The 22,081-nt window shown below is 40.7% G+C and overlaps 1 protein-coding gene across 6 annotated transcripts in view; it reads right to left on the reverse strand.

Annotated features, from left to right (window-relative positions):
* Positions 1-22,081, reverse strand: part of MYO5C (myosin VC) — a 50,276-nt gene that overhangs the window by 26,434 nt on the left and 1,761 nt on the right. For 3 of the 6 annotated variants that reach the window (XM_087941901.1, XM_087941905.1, XM_087941906.1), the window contains exons 1-23: positions 20,360-20,476; positions 17,742-17,852; positions 16,700-16,865; positions 16,460-16,604; positions 13,949-14,105; positions 13,085-13,228; positions 11,666-11,747; positions 10,899-11,006; positions 10,229-10,335; positions 9,148-9,413; positions 8,630-8,711; positions 8,262-8,402; positions 7,348-7,473; positions 6,711-6,794; positions 6,120-6,254; positions 5,630-5,727; positions 4,708-4,794; positions 4,517-4,628; positions 3,216-3,427; positions 2,710-2,875; positions 1,400-1,546; positions 544-708; positions 71-164 (exon numbers count right to left, since the gene is read on the reverse strand). In XM_087941901.1, coding sequence (XP_087798027.1) covers positions 71-164; positions 544-708; positions 1,400-1,546; positions 2,710-2,875; positions 3,216-3,427; positions 4,517-4,628; positions 4,708-4,794; positions 5,630-5,727; positions 6,120-6,254; positions 6,711-6,794; positions 7,348-7,473; positions 8,262-8,402; positions 8,630-8,711; positions 9,148-9,413; positions 10,229-10,335; positions 10,899-11,006; positions 11,666-11,747; positions 13,085-13,228; positions 13,949-14,105; positions 16,460-16,604; positions 16,700-16,865; positions 17,742-17,852; positions 20,360-20,461 — 3,037 coding nt within the window. In that variant the 5' untranslated portion in view covers positions 20,462-20,476. Of the gene's footprint in view, positions 1-70; positions 165-543; positions 709-1,399; positions 1,547-2,709; positions 2,876-3,215; positions 3,428-4,516; positions 4,629-4,707; positions 4,795-5,629; positions 5,728-6,119; positions 6,255-6,710; positions 6,795-7,347; positions 7,474-8,261; positions 8,403-8,629; positions 8,712-9,147; positions 9,414-10,228; positions 10,336-10,898; positions 11,007-11,665; positions 11,748-13,084; positions 13,229-13,948; positions 14,106-16,459; positions 16,605-16,699; positions 16,866-17,741; positions 17,853-20,359; positions 20,477-22,081 lie in introns of those variants that run through there. The other 3 variants (XM_087941902.1, XM_087941904.1, XM_087941903.1) reach the window with 3 other exon arrangements.

Consider the following 22,081-nt stretch of genomic DNA (forward strand, 5'->3'; position numbering starts at 1 on the left):
TGCATAGTAGGAAGCTAGCGTGAAAAGATCAAAGTAGCAACTAATTCTCAAAATAAGAGCATGATCACACCTTTCATTTCCTCTGTTTTCTTTTGAAGTTCTTTTTCCAGCTTCTTCTTCTCTTCCTGTAGCCCTAAGTTGTGCTTTTCAAGTCCTGAGACCCTCTAGATGGAGAAGATAAAGCAAGAAATATATATATATATATCTGTGTGAAAATTCATTTATTTTCAAACCCTTTATTTTCTATCCATGGTGGGCTGAATCACATTGCTCCCAAACTCATTTTCTATTTTGTTATACAGAATTTACGATCACAACTGAACCCAAAATTTCTGCTGCTAATTCATCCCAGGACTCAGCAACTGTCATAAATACGAACCGGGGTCTGAATTTTGATCACACAACTGCAAGGAGGCTGCAATGGACGTTAAGTATGAAAAATGGGCCTAACGCAACTTTTTTCGGTGCCGTTGTAACTTTGAACAGTCACTAAACGAATTGTTGTAAGTCCAGGACTACCTGTACGTTCTCTTTACGCCTCACCTGTTCATAGCCCACCCTGTTCTTCCTTTCGTTTTCTTCAGATATTTTTCTCTGCGCGGTTAGTTTTTCAAGGTCCTGGTGAAGTTTTTGAATGGTCTCCGTATCACTGGAGTGACTTGAAGCAAGGAAGGCCAGCTTTTCCAACAAACTATGATTTTCCTTATTCTAAAACCAGGAAGAAAAGAGCATCCATGAGGCAAGATAATAAAAATACACTTGTTGTGGTTCGCTGGCAGCTGGTGCAGACGACAGTGGAATCGGACAGTGGGGAAGAACAAGGACCAGTCTGGGAGTCTGGGGAGGACTCGGATGAGGGTCTTGCATCCAATGCAGAGATGGGGCCAGGGCTACCCGGGAGTGGGGCATTGACTCTGGAGCCTCCGGCGAGGCAGTGAGGCCGAGGAACAAGGGAAGCCTGTTCCCAAGTGTGCATATGCACAGAGCTGCTAGAAGGCAAGAGCAGCTAAGACAAAAGATTTGACTTGGGAATAAGGCTGGGAGGTGATTGCCCCTCCCATAAGGTATAAAGGACAGGCAAAGGTGATTAAACCTTTGCAGGAAGCAAAGTTGTTTGTTCTGTTCAGATTCATCCTTGAAGCTCTGTGTGGACTTTGTACTTTGGTTGGTTTTTTATAATTCATTTGGCACTCTAGTTATTGGCAGCAATTCAACGGAGAGAAAGGTGGGTGCTTATCTCAAGGGACTACTTGGGACTCATTACAGGGAATGAACATAATTCCAAGCATTGAAATAAAACAAGAGTTGTTTTAACAAAGCGTGTGTTTAATTACAGTCTTGGAAGCCTTGGTCAGACCAACATTAACTTATTTGAACGATGGTGCAATTTCTTAGCTACCTGTTCTTCCAGTTTTTTCTGCAGCCGCTGGACTCTGTATGAAAGCTGGATGTTCAGGACGAAACGGCGAATGCTCTGGAATCGGCGTCTGGCCAGCCATGCCCGGGCGTACTTCTGGAGGATTAAAGCTTTCTGTTCTTCAAGCATCTTTGTAAGAAAATTTCATTTATTTATTTATCAAATTTAGAAACCCCCATCTCCCTCGCGGAGCAGGTGAGCAAACTGACACCACGCCTCATCATTTAATAACCTTCCGTTCAGGGGATAGTTGACTAATTTAATTAAATCGTAACTAAATTCATCTGCAAAGAATGTAACAAAGGGAGCAAGTAAAGGTAACCAGTATGGAAAACACACCAAATCTTTAAACACAGGTGACAAAGGCAACGATAAATTTCAAGAGCAGTCAATGGGAAATGACGAGAATGCAATTATGTTCTTACTTACTGCTTCCGCAACTTCGCCTCTCACATAACAGAATGACAGAATGGATGGCAATTAATCACAGAGAGAGCCAACCTCAGAACAGAAGAGAACAACAAGAGTTGGAAGGGACCTTAGAGGCCTTCTAGTCCAACCCCCTGCTCAAGCAGGAGACCCTATACGGTTTCAGACAAATGATTATCCAATCTCTTCTTTAAAACTTCCAGTATTGAAGCATTCGCAACCTCTGGAGCCAAGTTGTTCCACTCAATTATTGTTCTAACTCTCAGGAAATTTTTCCTTAATTCCAGGTTGCTTCTCTCCTTGATTAGTTTCCACCCATTGCTTCTTATCCTGCCTTCAGATTCTTTGGAGACTAGAATGATCCCCTCTTCTTTGTGGCAGCCCCTCAAATACTGGAAGACTGCTATCATGTCCCCCCTTAATCCTTCTTTTCATTAAACTAGACAACACTGTCCAACTATTTACTAAGTCTGCACTACTATTACTATTAATCTTCTCATCACTCCTTATCACCCATCTCCTCCCACTTGTGACTGTATGACTGTAACCTTGTGGCTTGTATCCTAATGATTTTTATTGACTGTTCCCTAGTATGATTCGATTGCTTATTTACCCTGTGACTATTATTAAGTGTTGTACCTGATGATTCTTGATGAATGTATCTTTTCTTTTATGTACACTGAGAGCCTTTGCACCAAGACAAATTCCTTGTGTGTACAATCACACTTGGCCAATAAAGAATTCTATTTCTATTTCTATTATTTCTATGAAGCAAAGCCCGCTTACCCACATTCCTTACTGAATAATAAATATGAAACACTAAAGATGGGTCTTTGGTAAACTCAGTTTCAATGAATTTTTACCTTCCTGTATTTCTTCCTTGCTAGAAATCCTCGTGCGAAGGCCTGGATCGTCAAAGCAGCCACACGGATGAGTTGGCAAAGTCTACGCACTAAGTATCCTCGGCTGTATTTCTGGATGACTATGGCAGCCCAGGTTTCCTTCAGGGCCCTGGCAGTTATAGCTTTCCTGGAGAAAAAGAGGAATACGATGTTTTCAGTAAGTGAAAGTCTTCCTTTGAAGACACCTTCTCAAGAAGGTGCTTTCTACCCAACCGTTATTGTTTGTCTCATGGGTTTAATCCAGGGGTCCCCAAACGTGGCAACTTAAAGACTTGTGGACTTCAACTCCCAGAATTCCCCAGCCAAGATGGGGAATTCTGGGAGTTGAAGTCCACAAGCCCTAAAATTGTCAAGTTTGGAGACCTTTTGACTAACACAGTCAGTGGCTTATTTTGCTGCAAAATATGTCCGCTGGAAAGGTTCCCATTAATCAACGAAGGACCATCTCCATTGTTCCTTGCAAATACCGTATAGTCTTCTGTCCACGGAAGTATTGTTGTATGATGACCGCCGCTTGTCTGACGCGGAGGAACTTTTTCCTCTGAAGCCAACCTCGGATGTTCTTCTGAACCATGATGCATGCTTGCCTCAGGCGATCTGATCGCACTTTTTCCAAATAGGCGACCTGCCCCGCTCTGAAAAAAATCTTGGTCCTGCCAAACTGATATTGACTTGGATCCTGGGGGTGGAGGGGTGGGGAGGGGGGAATAGAAAAAGAAATCAGAGTCATTTCTGAGAAGATAAAATGGCTATACAAGACTTGCAACCTTGACTTGCGACCATTCAAAGTTACAATGGAACTTCCCAAAAGCTATTTATGACCTGTTTGGGAGGTTACATCAACCACACACATACCCTCCACGGTCATATAATCACAATTGAGGTGCTTGCTAATCAGTGGTGGGATTCAAAAGTTTTTACTACAGGTTCTGTGGGCGTGGCTTGGTGGGCGTGGCAGGAGAAGTTACTGCAAAATCTCCATTCCCTCCCCACCCCACTAACCTGCTTTCTAGCTCCATTCTCCTGTGCAGGGCAACCAAAGGAGAGCCAGCCAATCAGCTGGGACTTGGGAGGCAGAGAAGAGATTGGGTTGGTGGGGCCAGTCAGAGGCGATATTTGCCGGTTCTCCGAACTAATCAAAATTTCCGCAATTGGTCCTCCAGAACTGGTCAGAACCTGATGAATACCACCAGGGATGGGATTCAAAATTTTAAACAACTGGTCCTGTGGGCATGGCTTAGGTGGTGGGCGTGGCTTGGTGGTCATGTGATTGGCTGGGTGTGGCCAACTCAATATCACTCCCATCGAGGCACGCATCTCCTCGCCTGGCCTCTCATGACTGTGGGGATGCTGCAACAGTCGTAACTGTGAAAAAAGGGTCATAAGTCACTTTTTTCAGTGCCACTGTAACTTTGAATGGTCACTCCACACAAGCAAAGTACCAGCAAAGGAAGGGAAAAAAACTCCAGAGACGTTTCTGAGACAGGAAGTCTAGTCCTGTCAAGAATGTAATAAGGGTTAATGGAAAGGCAGTTTCTATAAGCAACACCAGAATGTTTCCTTCCTGCCTTCCTTACAGGATTAGCCCAGTAATTTCTTATAACAATCAGTTCTCCGAACTGCTTAGAATGTTAACAACCGGTTCTAGCGAGCAGGTGCAAACTGGTAGAATCCCACCCCTGAATCCCACCTCTATTGTTGTTGTTACAATGTTTCATGTCTATTCCTTTTGCTCTTTACATGTAGGGATGGTTAGAGAACTCCTGACCTGGATTAGCCGCTGCAAAACCATCTTGCAAATGTGCTTCTTGTCCGTTAGAGAAAGTTCACTTTGAGACATGAGAATGCTGTAGCGGCTATAAAACTCAATATAAGTCCATCTGTCAAAGGAGGAGAACATTGGAATCAGTCAATCAAAGAGATGCGAAAGTCAACCTTTGAAGAGGTATAACTCCATACCTTGATGGGTAACTCTGAGAGCTAATACGAATGGTTTCTAACACCCCACATGCTCGTAATTGCTGGACCACTCTTTTGGAGTCAAATCTAAAGAAGAAGAAAACAAGAAGAACAACTGATTTCTGCCCAATTGAAGGACAAATGTGTCCTGATCTTTTATAAGCTACATATCACATCTGGTGGTTTCAATCAGGAACAAACTAGGAGCAAATTGTTGATCGTGAATATCATGGTACAATCAATTATTTTCTTGTGAAGGAGGGATGTGCCGTTTTTACATTCCAGATGGCATTCTTTGGAGGTTGAGAGCCACAGTGGAGGAGATGATAGGTCACAGTAGATACCATCACGCTGCTGGGCTTGCTGACAAGATCTCATCAATATTTTCTGGATCCTCAGCACTGTTGCACTAAACTAAATTCATACGTAGCTAAAAGCCAGATAAGCATCTGTGAATGTATCTTTTCTTTTATGTACACTGAGAGCATTTGTACCAAGACAAATTCCTTGTGTGTCCAATCACACCTGGCCAATAAAGAATTCTATTCTATTCTATTCTATTCTATTCTATTCTATTCTATTCTATTCTATTCTATTCCATTCCATTCCATTAGAAAGAAGCTGCAATTGATCATTTCTATCAACATAAAGATACAATTTCCTTTTCCCCATAATTTAATGCTGATACTTATTTCCCCCAGCCCTTCTGTTCTTTAATGGACCTTTTGCTCTGTGCTTCAAAATCTTGCGAGTGAGCCGTCTCGTTTATAAAACAAACTTTCAGCTCATGCTATTGTAACTACGAATCGTATTCAGTAGGAATTTTTCCAAGAACAGGCACACAAACATCTGTTAATTCACTTCTATGCGCACTCATATAATGTATATTTAAATTAACATCATTTTTTTTTTCAATACTCACTCAAATGCCAACTTTTGATCATTTGGCTTTATGCACCGGACATAATGTGGTGTGGTGGCATTAAGAGTCTCCATTAATAAATATAAGGAGCTGCGAAACTGAAATATAGAGGGTGAAAAGTTTGTTTGAACTTTTAGAATACAAGCAACATCTTTCTGGCTAATTTATGAATGGAAGCTATGACATTTATTACAAGCTTCATACTGATGACAGCCCTTATTGTCAAAACAAACGAGTGTACAGAAACTCAATGAGTCTGGTGGATCGAGGTTTGGGAGTCCATCTGCCATATCTCTTTTAGCTCCCTCACACTTTCAGTTCCTCTTCCTTCAAGCCTTTAGTTGAGTCCCCAATTCTTTCCCAGCCTCAGATTGTTCAAGGCAAAGTAAGAAAATAGATACAAGAACTAGAACAATCCTGCATGTAATTTTTTTTAAAAAAAAATTCAGTGTTTCTCAAACTTGGTAACTTGAATCTAAAACAAAAATACCTTACTTCCAACAGTTGCACGGAACTGTTTGTTAGGTGACACAATCACTGTTTTTGCAGACTTAACTTTGATTGCAGAGTTGAATGGGGAAAGAGGGACTGGACCATCCTGGAAGAAGTTTGCAAAGAGCCGAAACTACGGAGAGATGAAAATTAAAATTAGATAGCACGACAGGCAGTTTTCGATTTAACAATCATTTGTTTAACAACCGTTAGAAGTTGCAATTTTTGTACCGTGGCTTTTTAATCACCTCTTCAAGTGAATGGGGGAAGAAATGTATTTTCAAACTTGCAAGGTTCTTTTCATGCAACTTTACATTAAAGTAGATTTAGCTCATCTGGACATGCTTCTAGTTTGGTCTACCGTGCAAGGCTTGGTGGAGTGAACTTTTCATTCACAACGACCTGACCAGATGGACACATTCAGTTCCGGCCAGACATTGCCAGAAGCATCTCTGTGTCGTGCCATTTGAGATTTAAGCATCCAAAAAGGATGGAGTTTAGCTTTGATCATTTCCAGACATCTTGCAAAGTTATGCTTACCAGAAGTATAATAGCAAAAGTAATGTGGAATCCTAAAAAATATATTTACCTTACAGTTTCTCAAGATATCAATCAGTACTTCATACACAGTGTCCCGGTTTTTTTCTAGAAATCCTTCATTTTTATATTCTACCTGTTTAAGGAAGATTATGGAACAATGGTCAATCACAGAGCAATGAAGTTATAAAAAGGAGAAGTGTTATATCCATTCCCAGGATAGATCAGTAGGACAGCCACAGGGTATATCTGTAATTTTTAGATTTAAGATTCTTTGACAGTGAGTTGGCCAGATCCCATCAGATCAAACAAGAGTGATCTCCAAGGGATCACAGCTAATTATTTGTAAGCAAATCAGGTCATGAATTTCAGATGGAAGGAGATTTATAAACATCTCCTTTAATTCCCAAATAAAATATTATATCGTAGTCTTAGAAAATCCATGACATGATTGGACTAAAATGAGAAGCTTCTACAGAAATCAAAATAACTCATTGGCAAAATTGTTTCAGAAGCTCGTATCACTCACTCCTTTTAAACTATGACCTTGTTTATAGAAATAGCATCATTTTTGCGGGGATAGGTGATATATTATTAACTCCATATTAGGTGAATAAATCATGACAAAAGATGATGTTTCATTCTGGGAAATAGAAGGGTGTCATTTCTTTCCATGTTGAACACCTTACCTTGTCAGCAAAGTGCTGGATAATAAAAGAAGTATTTGACATTCTTGGTTTTTCAAAGAGAGGGTTCTTGTTCATAAAATTATTATATAGCTTCTGGAGCCAATTTTCGTCAGTTCCTTGAGGTAGCTGTTTTGAAAAAAAGCAAAAATGGCATATCTAAAATTAGAAGCAATAAATGAAAATGCTTATTGAATGATCAAAGTGGTTGGTTGGTTGAACAACCCATTTCTTCTATGCAACACCAAGAGTGTGTACAGTGTGTAACTTTTTCTACACAGCCATCTTAGCTTTCTTGTTCTATAATACAAGATGTGTTGCAATCTGGAACACCCCATCCTTCTCTCTGACTGGATTCAGACTTTTCATAGGCATCAGGATTTATTAAATGGCTGAGCCACAACTGAACAAACAAGGCATGGCTACTTAATGCAATATCCAAAAATAACCCGTGGATAACTTCCATGCAGGAATGAACACCTGTTGCTGCTACATTTCACAACCAACATCCTGAAGTGATCAGGCTAGCCAGAGTTACCAAATGCAGTTAACAGGATTCCATGCACTGCAATAAAGCATTTGATTCTGGCTTGATTCATCAATCCAAGACATTTTATAGCTCAGATGCAAATTCTCCAAAATTGGCTATATCTGTATCTCTGCTTAAGAGTTGCCGGTTTCAAGTATATTTTGCATCCTACTTTGATGGGAAATTGCATCTACATAAATAGCCTTAAGAGACAGAAACTATGAAGATGAATTTTGTGTTGGTGAGGTGTCTTGCTAATATGGCTAAAAAGCATTAGGGTAGCAAAATTGCAAAACTGCCTTTTGCAAGGGTGTGTTAAGAAAATTAGCCCCCCCGCCCCAAAAAGGGACTAGATTTGGGTTTGTGAAATTGAAACGTTGAAACGTACCAAACACTCTTCATCCAAAAGTTCTAGAATGCCCATTTTAGCTTCAATCAGATCGATGACAGGTTGATTGTCATAAAAATCAATTAACGTCCATGGGATATTCTCCTTCATGTATTCTTCTTGTTCAAGTTTAAAGACATGCTAAAAAATGACATTGCCAATTTAATCTCACAAATAGCATCGGTTGTTTTACGAGTCACATCAAAACTCAAGGGTTGCTTAACAATACAGAAGTATTTTAAAGGTGCCAAAACATTTAAGCTTTGAGTTTTACTGCCAAAAATAAGCCAATTTTTTTTTTCTGGAACATGAACTCAGGACAAATTTTAATCCAAACTAACGGACATCCATTTAAAAAAAGATCATACCAGGTTAAATTGTTGCTGTAGTTTTTCATTGGCATAGTTGATGCAAAATTGTTCGAAGCTATTCAGATCAAAGGTTTCAAATCTGAAACAAATGGTAGAAAGTTTTAAATTTTTAGACTGGAAAACAAAAATTATGACGTGATCCTTTCTATCGTGAGTTTGAGAGGCATTGCAGAGCAATCATTTTGGGGCAAAAGATATTAACAATATTCTTGTACTAGATCATGTGAGAATGATCGATTTGTAGAATCTGAAGAATTCAAAGAGGTCACTCAGTGGAGAAGTCCCAATGAAGAAGTAGTGTCCACATAACTACAGGTAGTCCTTGACTTATGACCACAGTTGAGCCCAAAATTTATGTTGCTAAGTAAGCAAGACAGTTGTTAATTGAATTTTGCCTCAGTTTATGACTTTTTAAAGTTGTTAAATGAATCAGTATCATTTTGAGGGTAGGAGTTGAAACATTATCTGTATTTAATACAGATGTTGGGTTATTTCTGAAAAATGGATCACCTTACCCATAAATATCCAGAACACCAATAAAGCTATGTTGTTTGCCTGAAAACTGCAAGGCCTTGTTAATTTGTTCCACGATGAAATCAAAAAGATGAGAATAAATCTTCTTGGCCAAAGCATCTCGGGCGTTTATAGCTTGGAGTTTCGTCATTGGCTTTACTACGGTTTCAGAGGTAGTAATAATTTTCCTGTGACAAAGCCATTGAGCTATTTTATCACTTTCGACTCCCAGGAGCCCACAAAATATATTAAGATGTTTGTCCTCCACCTTTGAAGCAGAAACAAGAAGCCTGTTGTCACTGGGCAGTTAGATCACCGAAACTGCTACAGCTTCAAAATGCAATATATTTTTTAACATGCAGCTTGATAGTCCACAGATCCTGTTTTCAAAGTTCTGCTTCCTAGAATTGTTTCTAAACCTTACCAACTCGAAGATGAGTGGACTTCAACTCCCAGAATTCCCCAGCTAGCATAACTCTCTAGTGAATTCTGAGAGTTGAAATTATCTCATCTTAAAATTACTAAGGTGAAGAAACATACTTTTTTTTTACAACCCTGTAATCCCTTAATTAGGGGTAGAGTTGGGGTGACTGAATGGAACTGAGTATTTACTGGCTGGATGCCCTTCCTGACACCCATGCGGAGTTCACAGCACATATTTTCTCCTTCCCGCCTCGGAAAGAAATACCTGCCCCATCTGAGGTTTGAACTCTCAATCTTCTGAGTAGGAGGGGAGTGCCTTCACCACTAGGCTACCAAGCCGCTCAAGGTGAAGAAACACTATCCTAAAATATCTAGAAGATCCTGAGGTTTTGCAATCCTGGAACTGAGTGCCAATCCTGCAGAATTTAACTTTTAACATACTTCTTCTAGATTTGTAACGGGTTAGAGAAAATCATGAGAGTGAGGTTTCTCAACCTTGACCATTTGAAAACGTATAGATCTCAACTCCCAGAATTCCCCAGCCAGCAAGGTGCTTCCTACTGAATGTAATACCCCAAAGCCAAAAGATTAAGGGACTGAAGGAAATAACTTATCAAAACCTTGCATTGTTCATGAAAACATGCTGCCAGTAAATCTTACATTAACACAAGACTTTTCATCGCCAACGGGACTGATCTGCACATTGCCTAAATGAAGAATAGCGGAGAGTATTTTGAAAACATCCATCTGAAAATCTTCCTTCAGGCCTGCAATGAAAAATGAGCAAAAAATTATTTCTCACCCTGATGTTAAGATTACAAATAATTTTTACATTAACAGTGTGATTTGATGGATGCTCCCTAAATTCAGTGGCTCCTAAAAAGGACAGGGCGTGCTGGCTCAACAGTTAAAGACTGGAACGCTAACAGTCCGTGTTTGAGACCTGAGTGCAACTCACAATGGAGCGAGTTCTTGTTCCTTGCTCCAGGCTCTTGCCCACCTAACAGTGTGAAAGCACGCAAATGCAAGTAGATAAATAGGTACCATTTTGGTGGGAAGGCAATAGTGTTCTGTGCACCTTTGGCATATAGCCATGCTGGTCAGATGACTACAGACAATGTCTTCGGACAATGCTGACTCCCTTGGCCAAGAAACAAGGATGACTATCGTGTCCTAGATTGGACTTTACCTTTTGTACCTAAAAAGCTGCATCGGATAGCATGCCAATTTTTTTGCCAATCTATCAAAAACCAAAGGACCCACCAGCATTTCATAAATATCAGAATTTTGCTGTTTGTTTTTTTTTAATAGCTAACTTGACTGATCTTACCTAGCAGGCTGAAAGTTTTCTGAGTTTCCTTCATGTCGGCACGGTCGTTCACTCCTTCAATTGTGGTGTTTCTACCCATGTTAGTATAATTAAATTCTTCAGCACTTGCTATGGGTGGAAAGCAAACACATCACCAGATATGCTGACTGTGGAGGCAACAGACTCCTAAGGAATGGGTCATAGGTAGCCAAATATTGCAAAGATTCAGGAGGGAAAATGAGTCTTTTAAGATTAATACTGATAAACCGTTGAACTTTTGGTGGAAAGAACTTAATTACAAGATATTATTTGTCAGAAATGGTGAAGGGTAGGGAGTTGGACTAGATGACCTACAAGGTCTCTTCCAACTCTGTTAATCTGTTAAAACTCTATCCTCAAATACTTGCAATAAATGTGGACACGTCTCCTATCTAGACTGAATTCCCAGGACTTTCCAAGGGGAACGCCAAATTGCTTTGCTATTGTTTTCCACCATCTTATTTTATTTATTTATATTTATTGGTCTCCCAATTCCAGTGGATTCAATATGTCATTGAATAGATCAGAAATTGTAGGCAGAAGGGTTGGAGCATTGGGAGAGAGATCCTTTTTAATAGTTAGCAGGGTGAGGTTTACTAAACTGGGACCATATCTTGGCCACACGAGAACATACAGTCCTAAAAAGATGCTACCAAACAAAGAACAGAAGCCTCCCCTGTGAATTATGCACCAAACTGATGTAATAAAGAAATAAAAGAGATTAATCTATAAGGTGATAGGTAACATACCCAGCTGAAGATGCTTAAATTCGGGTCTCTGAGCCGATGCGCACAGCTGATAGAATATGTGATAGTTTCTTTCATTTTCTGACTGCAAATGAAAGGAAGAGAAAGATAAAACTAGAAATAGTTCGGATGTCTTGCTGACAGAAAAAAGAAATGAAATGTTGATTTGTGGATTTGACGATTAAGAAAGATGTAAATTAAATGAAGGGCTGAAATGGACCTATATAATGCCTAAGAGAAAGGAGGGACTATAAAATTGTAACTATCTACTGAAAAGAAGTTCAAAAGTCATTATATTTCTTATAGGTTTTTTCCCCCTTCTCTTTTTTTCATTTCTTGAGTCTGACTTTCTTCCTTCCTTCCTTTCTTCCTCCCTCCCTCCTCCTTCCCTCCCTTGCTTCCTCCCTCCCTTTATCCTCCTTTCTTTTCTCTATCCTCTTTCCTTTCTTCCTCCCTCCTTCCCTCCCTCGCTTCCTCCCTCTTTATCCTCCTTTCTTTTCTCTATCCTTTTTCCTTCCTTCCTTCCTTCCTCCCTCCCTCTTCCTTCCCTCCCTCGCTTCCTCCCTCCCTTTATCCTTTCTTTTCTCTATCCTTTTCCTTCCTTCCTTCCTTCCTTCCTTCCTTCCTTCCTTCCTTCCTTCCTTCCTTCCTCTTCCTTCCCTCCCTCGCTTCCTCCCTCCCTTTATCCTTTCTTTTCTCTATCCTTTTTCCTTCCTTCCTTCCTTCCTTCCTTCCTTCCTTCCCCCTCCTTCCCTCCTCGCTTCCTCCCTCCCTTTATCCTCCTTTCTTTTCTCTATCCTTTTTCCTTCCTTCCTCCCTCCCTCCTTCCTCCCTCCCCTTTTTTGCTTTGTTTTTTACCCTTTGATATTTAAAAAAAAATGAATATAATCAACCTTGAAATAATTTCAAAATTGAGAGACAGAAGGCCAGCCAACTTTCTGTGATGTGGGTTATTCAGAAACGGATGTGTGCAATGCAGTGGGAAGCTTCTACTCAGCGTCCCACCCACATTGGACCAATTGCTAGATTGTGCAACCTGCCGGCCTCTCAGACAAAAGTGGTTTTGCATTTTAGCCAAAGCTCTTGCTCCGATAATGGTTTTCACTTCTCCATTGAAAAACAAGAGGAAGCATCTTGGATTATTCTATTTTCATAACGTCTCTGAACAATGCTAAGAATTGCACACAGAAACCCCAAAGCAATTTTGCTGTCTTTCGTTCTTATTTTGTTCCTATGAAGAAAAAAAACGTTTTTTAAAAAAACTTTTAATTTTACAAGTTTTTTTAAGGCCATCTCTGAATATTGCTCCTGAGCAGCATGTTGGTTAGATATAAACCTTAAGACAATCTGCAGAAGGCGAGAAAGCTCGCTGTCTCTGAAGTTAGTAGAAACGCCCTGATTTCGCTGCAAAGTTTTACTAACCTGAAAAACAACTCTAGATTTTTCGAGCAGGTATGTCCTCATGTTTGCCCCAATGATCTGGTACTTCTTATCAAAACTGATTTCCATGTATTTTCCAAAGCGACTGCTGTTGTCGTTGCGAGTAGTTTTAGCATTTCCAATTGCCTGCGCAAAAGATGAAATTTTTTTAGATGGCAAGGGGGCTATTTCTATCAGATGATTCAGTTGGGAAACATTTAGAGAGTCGGTTTGGTCTATTGGTTAAGGTGCTGGCTTAGAAACCAGGAGGTGGTGAGTTCTAGTCCTGCCTTAGGCATGAAAGCCGGCAGGGTGACATTGGGCCAATCACCAGGAGACGGTGAGTTTTAGTCCCGCCTTAGGCATGAAAGCCAATTACCCAACTGAGCCAATCATGAGACAGTGAGTTCTAGTCCTGTCTTAGGCAGGAAAGTCAGCTGGATGACTTTGGGTCAATCACCAGGAGATGGTGAGTTCTAGTCCTGCTTTAGGCATGAAAGCCAATTGGGTATCTTTGAGCCAATCACGAGACAGTGAGTTCTAGTCCCGTCTTAGGTAGGAAAGCCAGCTGGGTGACTTTGGGCCAATCACGAGGAGACGGTGAGTTCTAGTCCCACCTCTGGCATGAAAACTGGCTCGGTGACTTTGGGCTAATGACCAGGACACTGTGAGTTCTAGTCCAGCCATAGCCATGAAAACCAGCTGGGAGAATTTGAGCCAATCATTCTCTCTCAGACCAACCCACCTTACCAGGCCGTTGTTGAGAAAGTAGGAGGAAGGAGGAATATTACTATGTTCACTGTCTTGTGTCACCTATAAAGTAATAAAGATGGAATAAAGATCTAATAATAAAATAAAATAATTTACCTCTGTTATCGGATTGCATGCCAACACTTTATCCTCGACTTTAGCGTTGCTGCTAGATTTGCTGACCGTCGCAAAATATCTCATGGCGTATCGAGCAGAAACTGTTTTGCCAGCTCCTGATTCCCCACTTACAATAATTGATTGATTTCGGTCATTCCTAAAGAAGAACATGATCATCATCATATCATTATCATCATCATCAGGAAGTTAGAAATAAGTCTCTTCAAAGGTCATTATGTTCCTTTCACATTAGATTCCAATTTGGTCTAAGGCAGAATCACCATGATACAAAGATATTTCAGGTGCGATTAGTATAAATCTTTTAAAAAATCATTCTGGGCTCCAAAAAAATCAATGAAAATGCTTGCGTGATCACTTTACTGACTCTAAATCAGAGGTCTAGTAGCCTCTTTTTATACAACGTTTAGGTACTACGGTTTTGTGAGCTGTAGTTCATTTCATTGGATGCACAGAGTAGCTGAACTGACATGAGATTTAAATTGGGGTAAGATCAGGATAAACGACCAGAAGGCAGGCCGGTTATTGAAACCCAGGTTACGTGTGAGACAGATGATGTACCTTCTCATTTCACAACTCTCATGTGTGAAAAACTCATTGTGTTAGCCTGGCATGACCTCAAACTTTCTGCTGGAAATTAAGTGCCATAATCTCTCACTCTATTGTGCTGATAAAAACCTCATTTCTGCAAACGGTCCCTTTGGGAATCTGCTTCAAAAGACTGAAGATATATTATTTTATCCTTCTTTGGACTCAAGATTCAATACAGAATAACAGAGTTGGAAGAGACCTTGGAGGTCATCTAGTCCAACCCCCTGTCTGTGATGACCCGGAGTATAACACAAACAAACACAAAATCCAAAATGTAAATAAATGCCCTTTAATGCCTCCAACTTGGCCCCACTATTCAATAATTCTCAGTTGGAGATAAAATGTATTCAAAAATAGTCTTCAAAAGAAAGCAATACAATCCGAACTTAATGAGCAGATAGAAGTGAAATAAAAAACTAAAACAAGCTACAATGAAGAAATTTCCACCACAGACCAGGATAAGGAATTACCAACTTCAAGGAGATAACAAGGCACAGTCTGTTGGAAGGATGCCAACCAAGATCACTTCAGCCTAAAATAAAACACGGTTTACTTCTGGCAATGCTGTATTGTAACCGTCTCTCTTATATACTATTCTCCCCAGCTGCAACTAATGAGGGGGATCATGGCCGCTTCCTCTCTCATAAGCCAAGTTGTTCCCTTCTCCATTCTTCCCTGCGTGTCCTTGGATGAAGAGGGGAAGGGCCTGGTTCTTCCTCTGACTGCCCAGCCGGCCTCTGTCCCAGCCTCCTCCACAACCTCTGGAGCCATACCTCCACTCCCTGTTGGCTGTTCCTCCTCTCCCTCAGAGTCTGACTCTAACAAGGGCATGACACTGTCCAAGCAGGAGACCTTACACCATTTCTGACAGATAGCAGTCCTATCTCTTCTTGAAAGCCTCCAGTGATAAAGCTCCCACAACTTCCGAGGGCAACTTCTGTTCCATTGGTTGATTGTTCTCACTGTCAGAAAGTTTCTCCTTATTTCCAGGTTGAATCTCTCCTTGATCAGTTTCCATCCATTATTCCTTGTCTGGCCTTTGGGTGCTTTAGAAAATAGCTTGACCCCTTCCTCTCTCTGACAGCTCTCTGTCCCCTCCTGATGGAGGGAGCTGCATCTAACCAAAGTGTGACTCTTTTAATGAATTTTGTTATCTGGAAAATGTACTATAAGAGTCAACAGAATGCACACAACAGATACAAACTCAATGTAAACCACTCCAAACTTGATTGCAGAAAGTACAACTTCAGCAGCAGAGTGGTCAATGCCTGGAATGCACTACCTGACTCTGTTGTTACATCCTCTAACCCCCACTCCTTTAACCTCAAACTAACCACTATTGACCTCACCCCGTTCCTAAGAGACCTGTAAGGGGTGTGCATAAGTGCACCATCGTGCCTACCGCCCCTGTCCTATTGTCCCCAATAATTCGTACCTATTTCCTGTATTTTTACTCATGTTTATACTTATATCTATTATCAGGGTTCTGGCAGTTACTCCAATTAAATCATGAGCCTTGAGCCACACTCCCAAAACTAAAGAGGATTTATTTGAAGATAACATTCTACATCCGGCACTAACCTGGGTGTAGCCAACATCTTGTGTACATGTTTTATAGTTGACACCTATTATCTTGTAAGTGATTGGCAAATAAAACAAATGAAATAAATAAATAGAATTCACCACCGGTTGGACTTAGATCTCTTGTGGCTACATAAGGATTCCAAACTGATGATGTGTTTGACCCCACCTTCGGGCTCTGCCTAGTCATCTCCTACACCTTCTTCCACAATCTCTTATTGACTCTAAGAGTCTCTTTCTCCAACCTTCAAAGCTTACAGGGAGGGGCGGGGGGTGCCAACCTTCACCAAGGTTAATCCCAGGACACTGATCAGAACATACCTTGCCATTTGCTTGTAAGCCTCTTCTGCTACCGCGAAGATATGGGGATCCATGTCTCCCATATTTTGACCACTGTAAGCATGAATGATGGCATCCCCATAAATGGGCAGCTCTTTGTAAGGGTTTATGGCGACCAAAATTATCCCTGGGGATGACACACCAGTAGAGAATTTATAGAGTTGCACCAGTTGTTTTCTTTAGAATCCTAAATGCAACGCGGATCAACCCCGTGGTATTTACCGCTATAGGTGTAAATCAGCCTGGACTCCACAAAACGAACTCGAAGGTTGTGTAAAACGGCCGGTTCGTGGAGGTAGCTAAGGGCTGTGAGGTCATTTTCTCCAACGAGAATGTCCGGATTTCGTAAAGGTGGCAAAGCAGAAGGATCCACTGGATAATCCAGCTCCTGTGAGTAAGCCAAGCGAAAAATAATATTACAGACTAAGAGTTGGAAGGGACCTTGGAGTTCTTCTAGGTGCCCAATCTCTTCCAAACAATCTCCAGGGTTGCAGCATTCTCCTTAGTTCTAGGTATAGAACCGTCATGGCGAACCTGTGGCACACGGAGCCACTTGTGCCAGCAGGCGAGCCACTGGCAAAATTACCTCACTGCGCATGTGCGTGCCTCACAGGTGATTTTTGGTTGGTTTGAGGCCTTTTTGGGCCTCCCAGAGGCTTGAGAAAAGCCTCTGCAGGCTGAATAGGCCCGTTTCGCCACTTCCTGTAATACCGGAAGTGACGAACGGGCCTATTCGGCCTGCAGAGGCCGAATTTGAGAGGCTACCACAAAGAACCTGTGCTCCAAAGCAACTGAACGGATGGAAACTAATCAAGGAGAGAAGCAATTTAGAGCTAAGGAGAAATTTCCTGACAGTTAGAACAATTAATCAGTGAAACAACTTGCCTCCAGAAGTTCTGGATGCTCCAACCCTGGAAGTTTTTAAGAAGAGATTGGACAACCATTTGTCTGAAGTGGTGTAGGGTTTCCTGCCTAAGCAGGTGGTTAGACTAGAAGACCTCCAAGGTCCCTTCTATCTCTTGTTATTTTGTTCTGTGTCGAGGTTTGCTCTCTCCGTGATTAATTGCCATCTATTGCTTCCTGTCCGGCCTTCAGTTGCTTTGGAGAATACCATGTATTCTTTATTCAGTCTGAAGATATATCTGCTATCTTTACAAGCAAACCGTGTCTTGGATCCAAAAGGATAAGCCAATATTAGAATAATACTTTCACGTGTTGCCAGTCTACCACCGCCTGCTTAAAAACACCCATTCTTTATTCTCACTGTGCTGTCTTCCAGCTGGAGGTGAAGAAAATGGTCTCCAGGCCTATAATTAGCTGTAATTTCAGCAGACTGCCAAACTTCTTCAGCATCTGGGATCCAAACTCTGTTGTACTACAAGAAAGGAAAAAAAATACAAACATCACGGAGGGTTTGGTGGCTTAATTCTTAACAGATTTGATTTATTTTGTTCTCAAATAAACAAAGCTAAAACCAAACATAGATAGATGAGTGTAGCATCAGCAAAAATGAAAACAGCAAACATTGCTTGCCTTAATGCATAATTGTAACTAACCGTTATGGTTGCTTTTAAGAACCTTGTTGCAGTGAGTTTCAAAGGAAAACATAGCACAATTTTCTATGCTGCAAAAAACAGATTTTTTTTTTTGCATGGAATTTAAAAAACATTGTTTCCCTACTGTGAGAAATTTGGCACTTACTTCCATTAATTGAAGTGGGATAGAGGTATGTATCTTTAAGATTAACTTCTAAACATTTAAGTTTAGAGGCTTATAATATCCTATACTATAGGAATTAAACTTTGAAAGTTCCCACTTGAACAGTTTGCTTTTAAATGTGTAAATTCAAATGTCTACTATTGTAGAAAAGGCCTTTTTCCCTTCAAACATCACTGTATCAGGGGTTGATACATTAGAAGGTTCTTACTTTACCCATTGGTTTTGCAGGGAGTGATGGGATCTGTAGTTGACTGGAAAGCACCAAGTTGGGAAAAGTGGTTTGCCGAGAAACTATCATCTGCATAGAGGATTAATCCCATGTGCAACCATGTTCTATGCTAGAGCATGTATAGCATTTCTCAAACTTGACAGCTTGACAGATGTGTGAACTTCAACTCCTAAATTTCCCCAGCCAACCATGAGTTTATGGCTGGTGGGTTCATTTAACAACTGCCACAAAAAAAGTCATAAAATTGAGTCTGGTCACATAGTGATCTGCTTAACGACTGCAATGACTGTACTTCCGGTCCCAATTTCAGTTGTAAATCAAGGACTAGAAACTACATTTATGCTGAATTGGAAGCTCCCTTCCTTGTTTATATAATCTGTTGGCCCGTTTATTGCCATCACTTGACCGAGAAACAAGTTATACAAGGAAGTCCTTCTCGATTAACTCCAATCTAAACCATTTTATTCCTCCTCATTCCACCAGTGAGTTGATATTCGTCCCTCTCCAAGTTCTTGACTAGAAAAGTTTTAAAAGAAAAGAAAAAATAGCTACAATCGATCGGTTACTCATTGTGTGCAAAGCAGGGGTGGGATTCAAATTTTTAACAACCAGTTCTGTGGGCGTAGCTTAGATGGTGGGTGTGGCTTGATGGTCATGTGACTGGGTGGGCATGGCTTGGTGGTCATGTTATTGACTGGGTGTGGCCAACTCAATATCACTCACATCAAGGCACGCATCTCCTCGCCTGGCCTCTCGTGACTGTGGGGATGCTGCAACAGTCGTAAGTGTGAAAAATGGTCAAAAGTCACCTTTTTCAGGGCCACTGTAACTTTGAATGGTCACTCCACACAAGCAAAGTACCAGCAAAGGAAAGGAAAAAAAACTCCAGAGATGTTCCTGAGACAGGAAGTCTAGTCCTGCCAAGAATGTAATAAGGGTTAACGGAGAGGCAGTTTCTGTAAACAACACCAGAATGTTTCCTTCCTGCCTTCCTTACAGGATTAGACCAGTAATTTCTTCTAACAACCGGTTCTCCCAACTGCTTAAGACTGTTAACAATCGGTTCTAGCGAATAGGTGCAAACTGGTAGAATCCCACCCCTGGTGCAAAGCCACACTTTCAACAATGTTCTGTGGAATGACTAGGTTGGATTTGAACAAGACATCACTATGTGCTGTAAATTGTTTGGTTTTATAGCAACTGAGCTCGGAGTTTGCTAAGGCAAAATCAAACAAGCTGTATAATAGCATAGAGTGATGTATGACGCTATCTGTGTTTCTTTCTTCCTCATTGATTTTTTCTGTCCTCTTACATCCCATGATTGTCACTGAGCTGTTATATGGCTGGACAATGCTTTAAAGGTTCTTTAATTCTTTGAATAATCATCAACCTTCATTATAGTCATTAACCAACACAAAGCAAGTTATAGAAGAAATGCAAGTGTAGACCGGTAAGTCAGTAGAATCAAAATAAATTTAAAAAGGGCTACACATAGAAGGAAATGTTTAGCAGGTTGGAATAATATAAGGGTAAACTTAACGATGAAAAAAGGGAATTAAGATACAGTTATATTTTTTATTTATTACAGCCTTTAGCTTGCAAAAAATCAACTATCAAATGATGCAAGAGTTGAGGTCAGTTTAAAAAAAGGTAGAAGGATGGTAGCCTTCACTTAAAAGGCTTCTTACAAACCTAAGGGAACAATAATAGAATAGCAAGAAAAGGATAAAACAAAATACAAATTCCCCTAAGAGGCAAGAAGAAAAATAATCAATCTTAGGCAATATTGGAAATAAATATTAGTTAAGTGCCATGTTTAATCTGCAATGCACAGATAGCTAAGTTCATATCATACACTAAACGAATGTTTCCCAAAGATGGCAACGTGTGGAAATCAACTCCCAGAATTCCCCAGCCAGTTGATGTCCACACACCTTCAAGACTCCAAGTTTGAAAAACACTGTACTAAACCGTCGCACGCTGTGGATTGAAGTCCACTTGCTGAAAGAGACTTTGCACAAGTGGCACCTTTGCATTTGTGCACAAAAGAGGTTTTTGAGCTGAAACATTGCAATGCAAGAAGAATTCCTTCTTTTGTCACATATGTTAACTTGATCTGATCTTGAAGCAGACTCTTCCAGGCGCCTCCATCTGCAAATATGACAAGCCATCTACAAATCAGGGAACCTGCCTTGCAAATAAATACAACAGGTTTACTTTCATGCTGAGTCACACCCAAATTTCCCCCGCCCCCTTCACCATCGCAAACTGGAGAATTCCTGGAGTGACTGGAGAAAGTATATAGAGGTTACATGACCCCTGTCTGAAACTGGAGAATTACCACATCCTGTATGAAAACTAGCAAGTACACAACTGAAGCTTTCAAGCATGAGGTCATCTGGGTACTTTATTTTTTTTTCTACAAGGATTTTCTAAGATCCTGCAAAAGCACTTCCTGATTTTTTAAGTATATAATTCTGTAACAGCAATTCTGCAGGTGATTCATGCTTTTGGACTCACGCAAGAAATTGCCAAAGGTTTCTACAAGTTACACAAGGTGCGTCTACCACTGTGGGTCCTTCATACAGGTGATCCTCCACTTACAACCAAAATTAGGATCACTGTTTCTCCTGTTAAGCAAGGCAGTTGTTAAGTAAGTCATGTCCAGTTTTTCCATCGGTTTTTTTTTTTTGCCATGGTTGTTAAGCAAATTGCTTCAGGTATTAACTGACTCACACAATTGTGAAGTGAATCTAGTTTCTCCCTTTGAGTTTGCTTGACAGATACTGGTCTGATAAGTAACAAATAGTAATTGTACGACTCCAGAATGCTGCAACCGTCATAAATATACACTGGTTGCCAAGCACCCACATTTTTTGATCACCTGACCAGGGGGATGCTGCAATAGTTGTGTTAGTACAGTCGTAAGTCACTTTTTTCAATGTGGTAATTTCAAACAGTCACTAAATGAGAGGTTGTAAGTCAAGGATTGCCTATAGTATCTCTGAATCTGGAAAGAGTAGCAAATGGCAGGGGTCCTTAAACTTGGCAACTTTAAGACTTGTGGAGTTGAAGTCCCAGAATGGCTGGCTGGAGAATTCTGGGAGTTGAAGTCCACAAGTCTTAAAGTCACCAAGTTTGGAGATTCCTGCATTATGGGATAAACTTTCTCTCCTTAAGTCAACAAAGGACTCCAGACAGCTTTTGGAGTTCAGTCATTCTGCCAACTGGCTTCATTTACCATTTAACGCCTGATTCGCTGGGATTCAACAACGATATTGTTGAAATTAGAGATTGTGGAAATTGCTTTGAGAGAGTTTTTAAAGCACAACCAGATTTGCATAATATGTGTAATCAAGTCAGGTAAAAAGCTAAGGAGATGGATTCACACACAACATATCAAAGACTCCCTACCTTGGTTAGAGGTTTTCCCCTCCCTGGTTTAGCATGTGGGGGAAAACAGCACATTTAGTTAATTTATAGGTTAGGGAAAAAAATGGGTTTATTTGGGAAGCAGGGGAGAGTGCGGGGTGAAAGTTTCCCCGAGGCTGCCCACTGAAGGGCCCAGGCAAGTCAGCCTGTTGCAGCTTGTGAAACAACAACTTTGGAAAAAGGTTTACTGGACCAGCCATGTCTAGGACTCTGGTCTCAGGCCC

Source organism: Pseudonaja textilis, chromosome 13 (genome assembly GCF_049901715.1).
Source record: "Pseudonaja textilis isolate UNSWEBS1 chromosome 13, rPseTex1.2, whole genome shotgun sequence".
Lineage (NCBI taxonomy): Eukaryota > Metazoa > Chordata > Lepidosauria > Squamata > Elapidae > Pseudonaja > Pseudonaja textilis.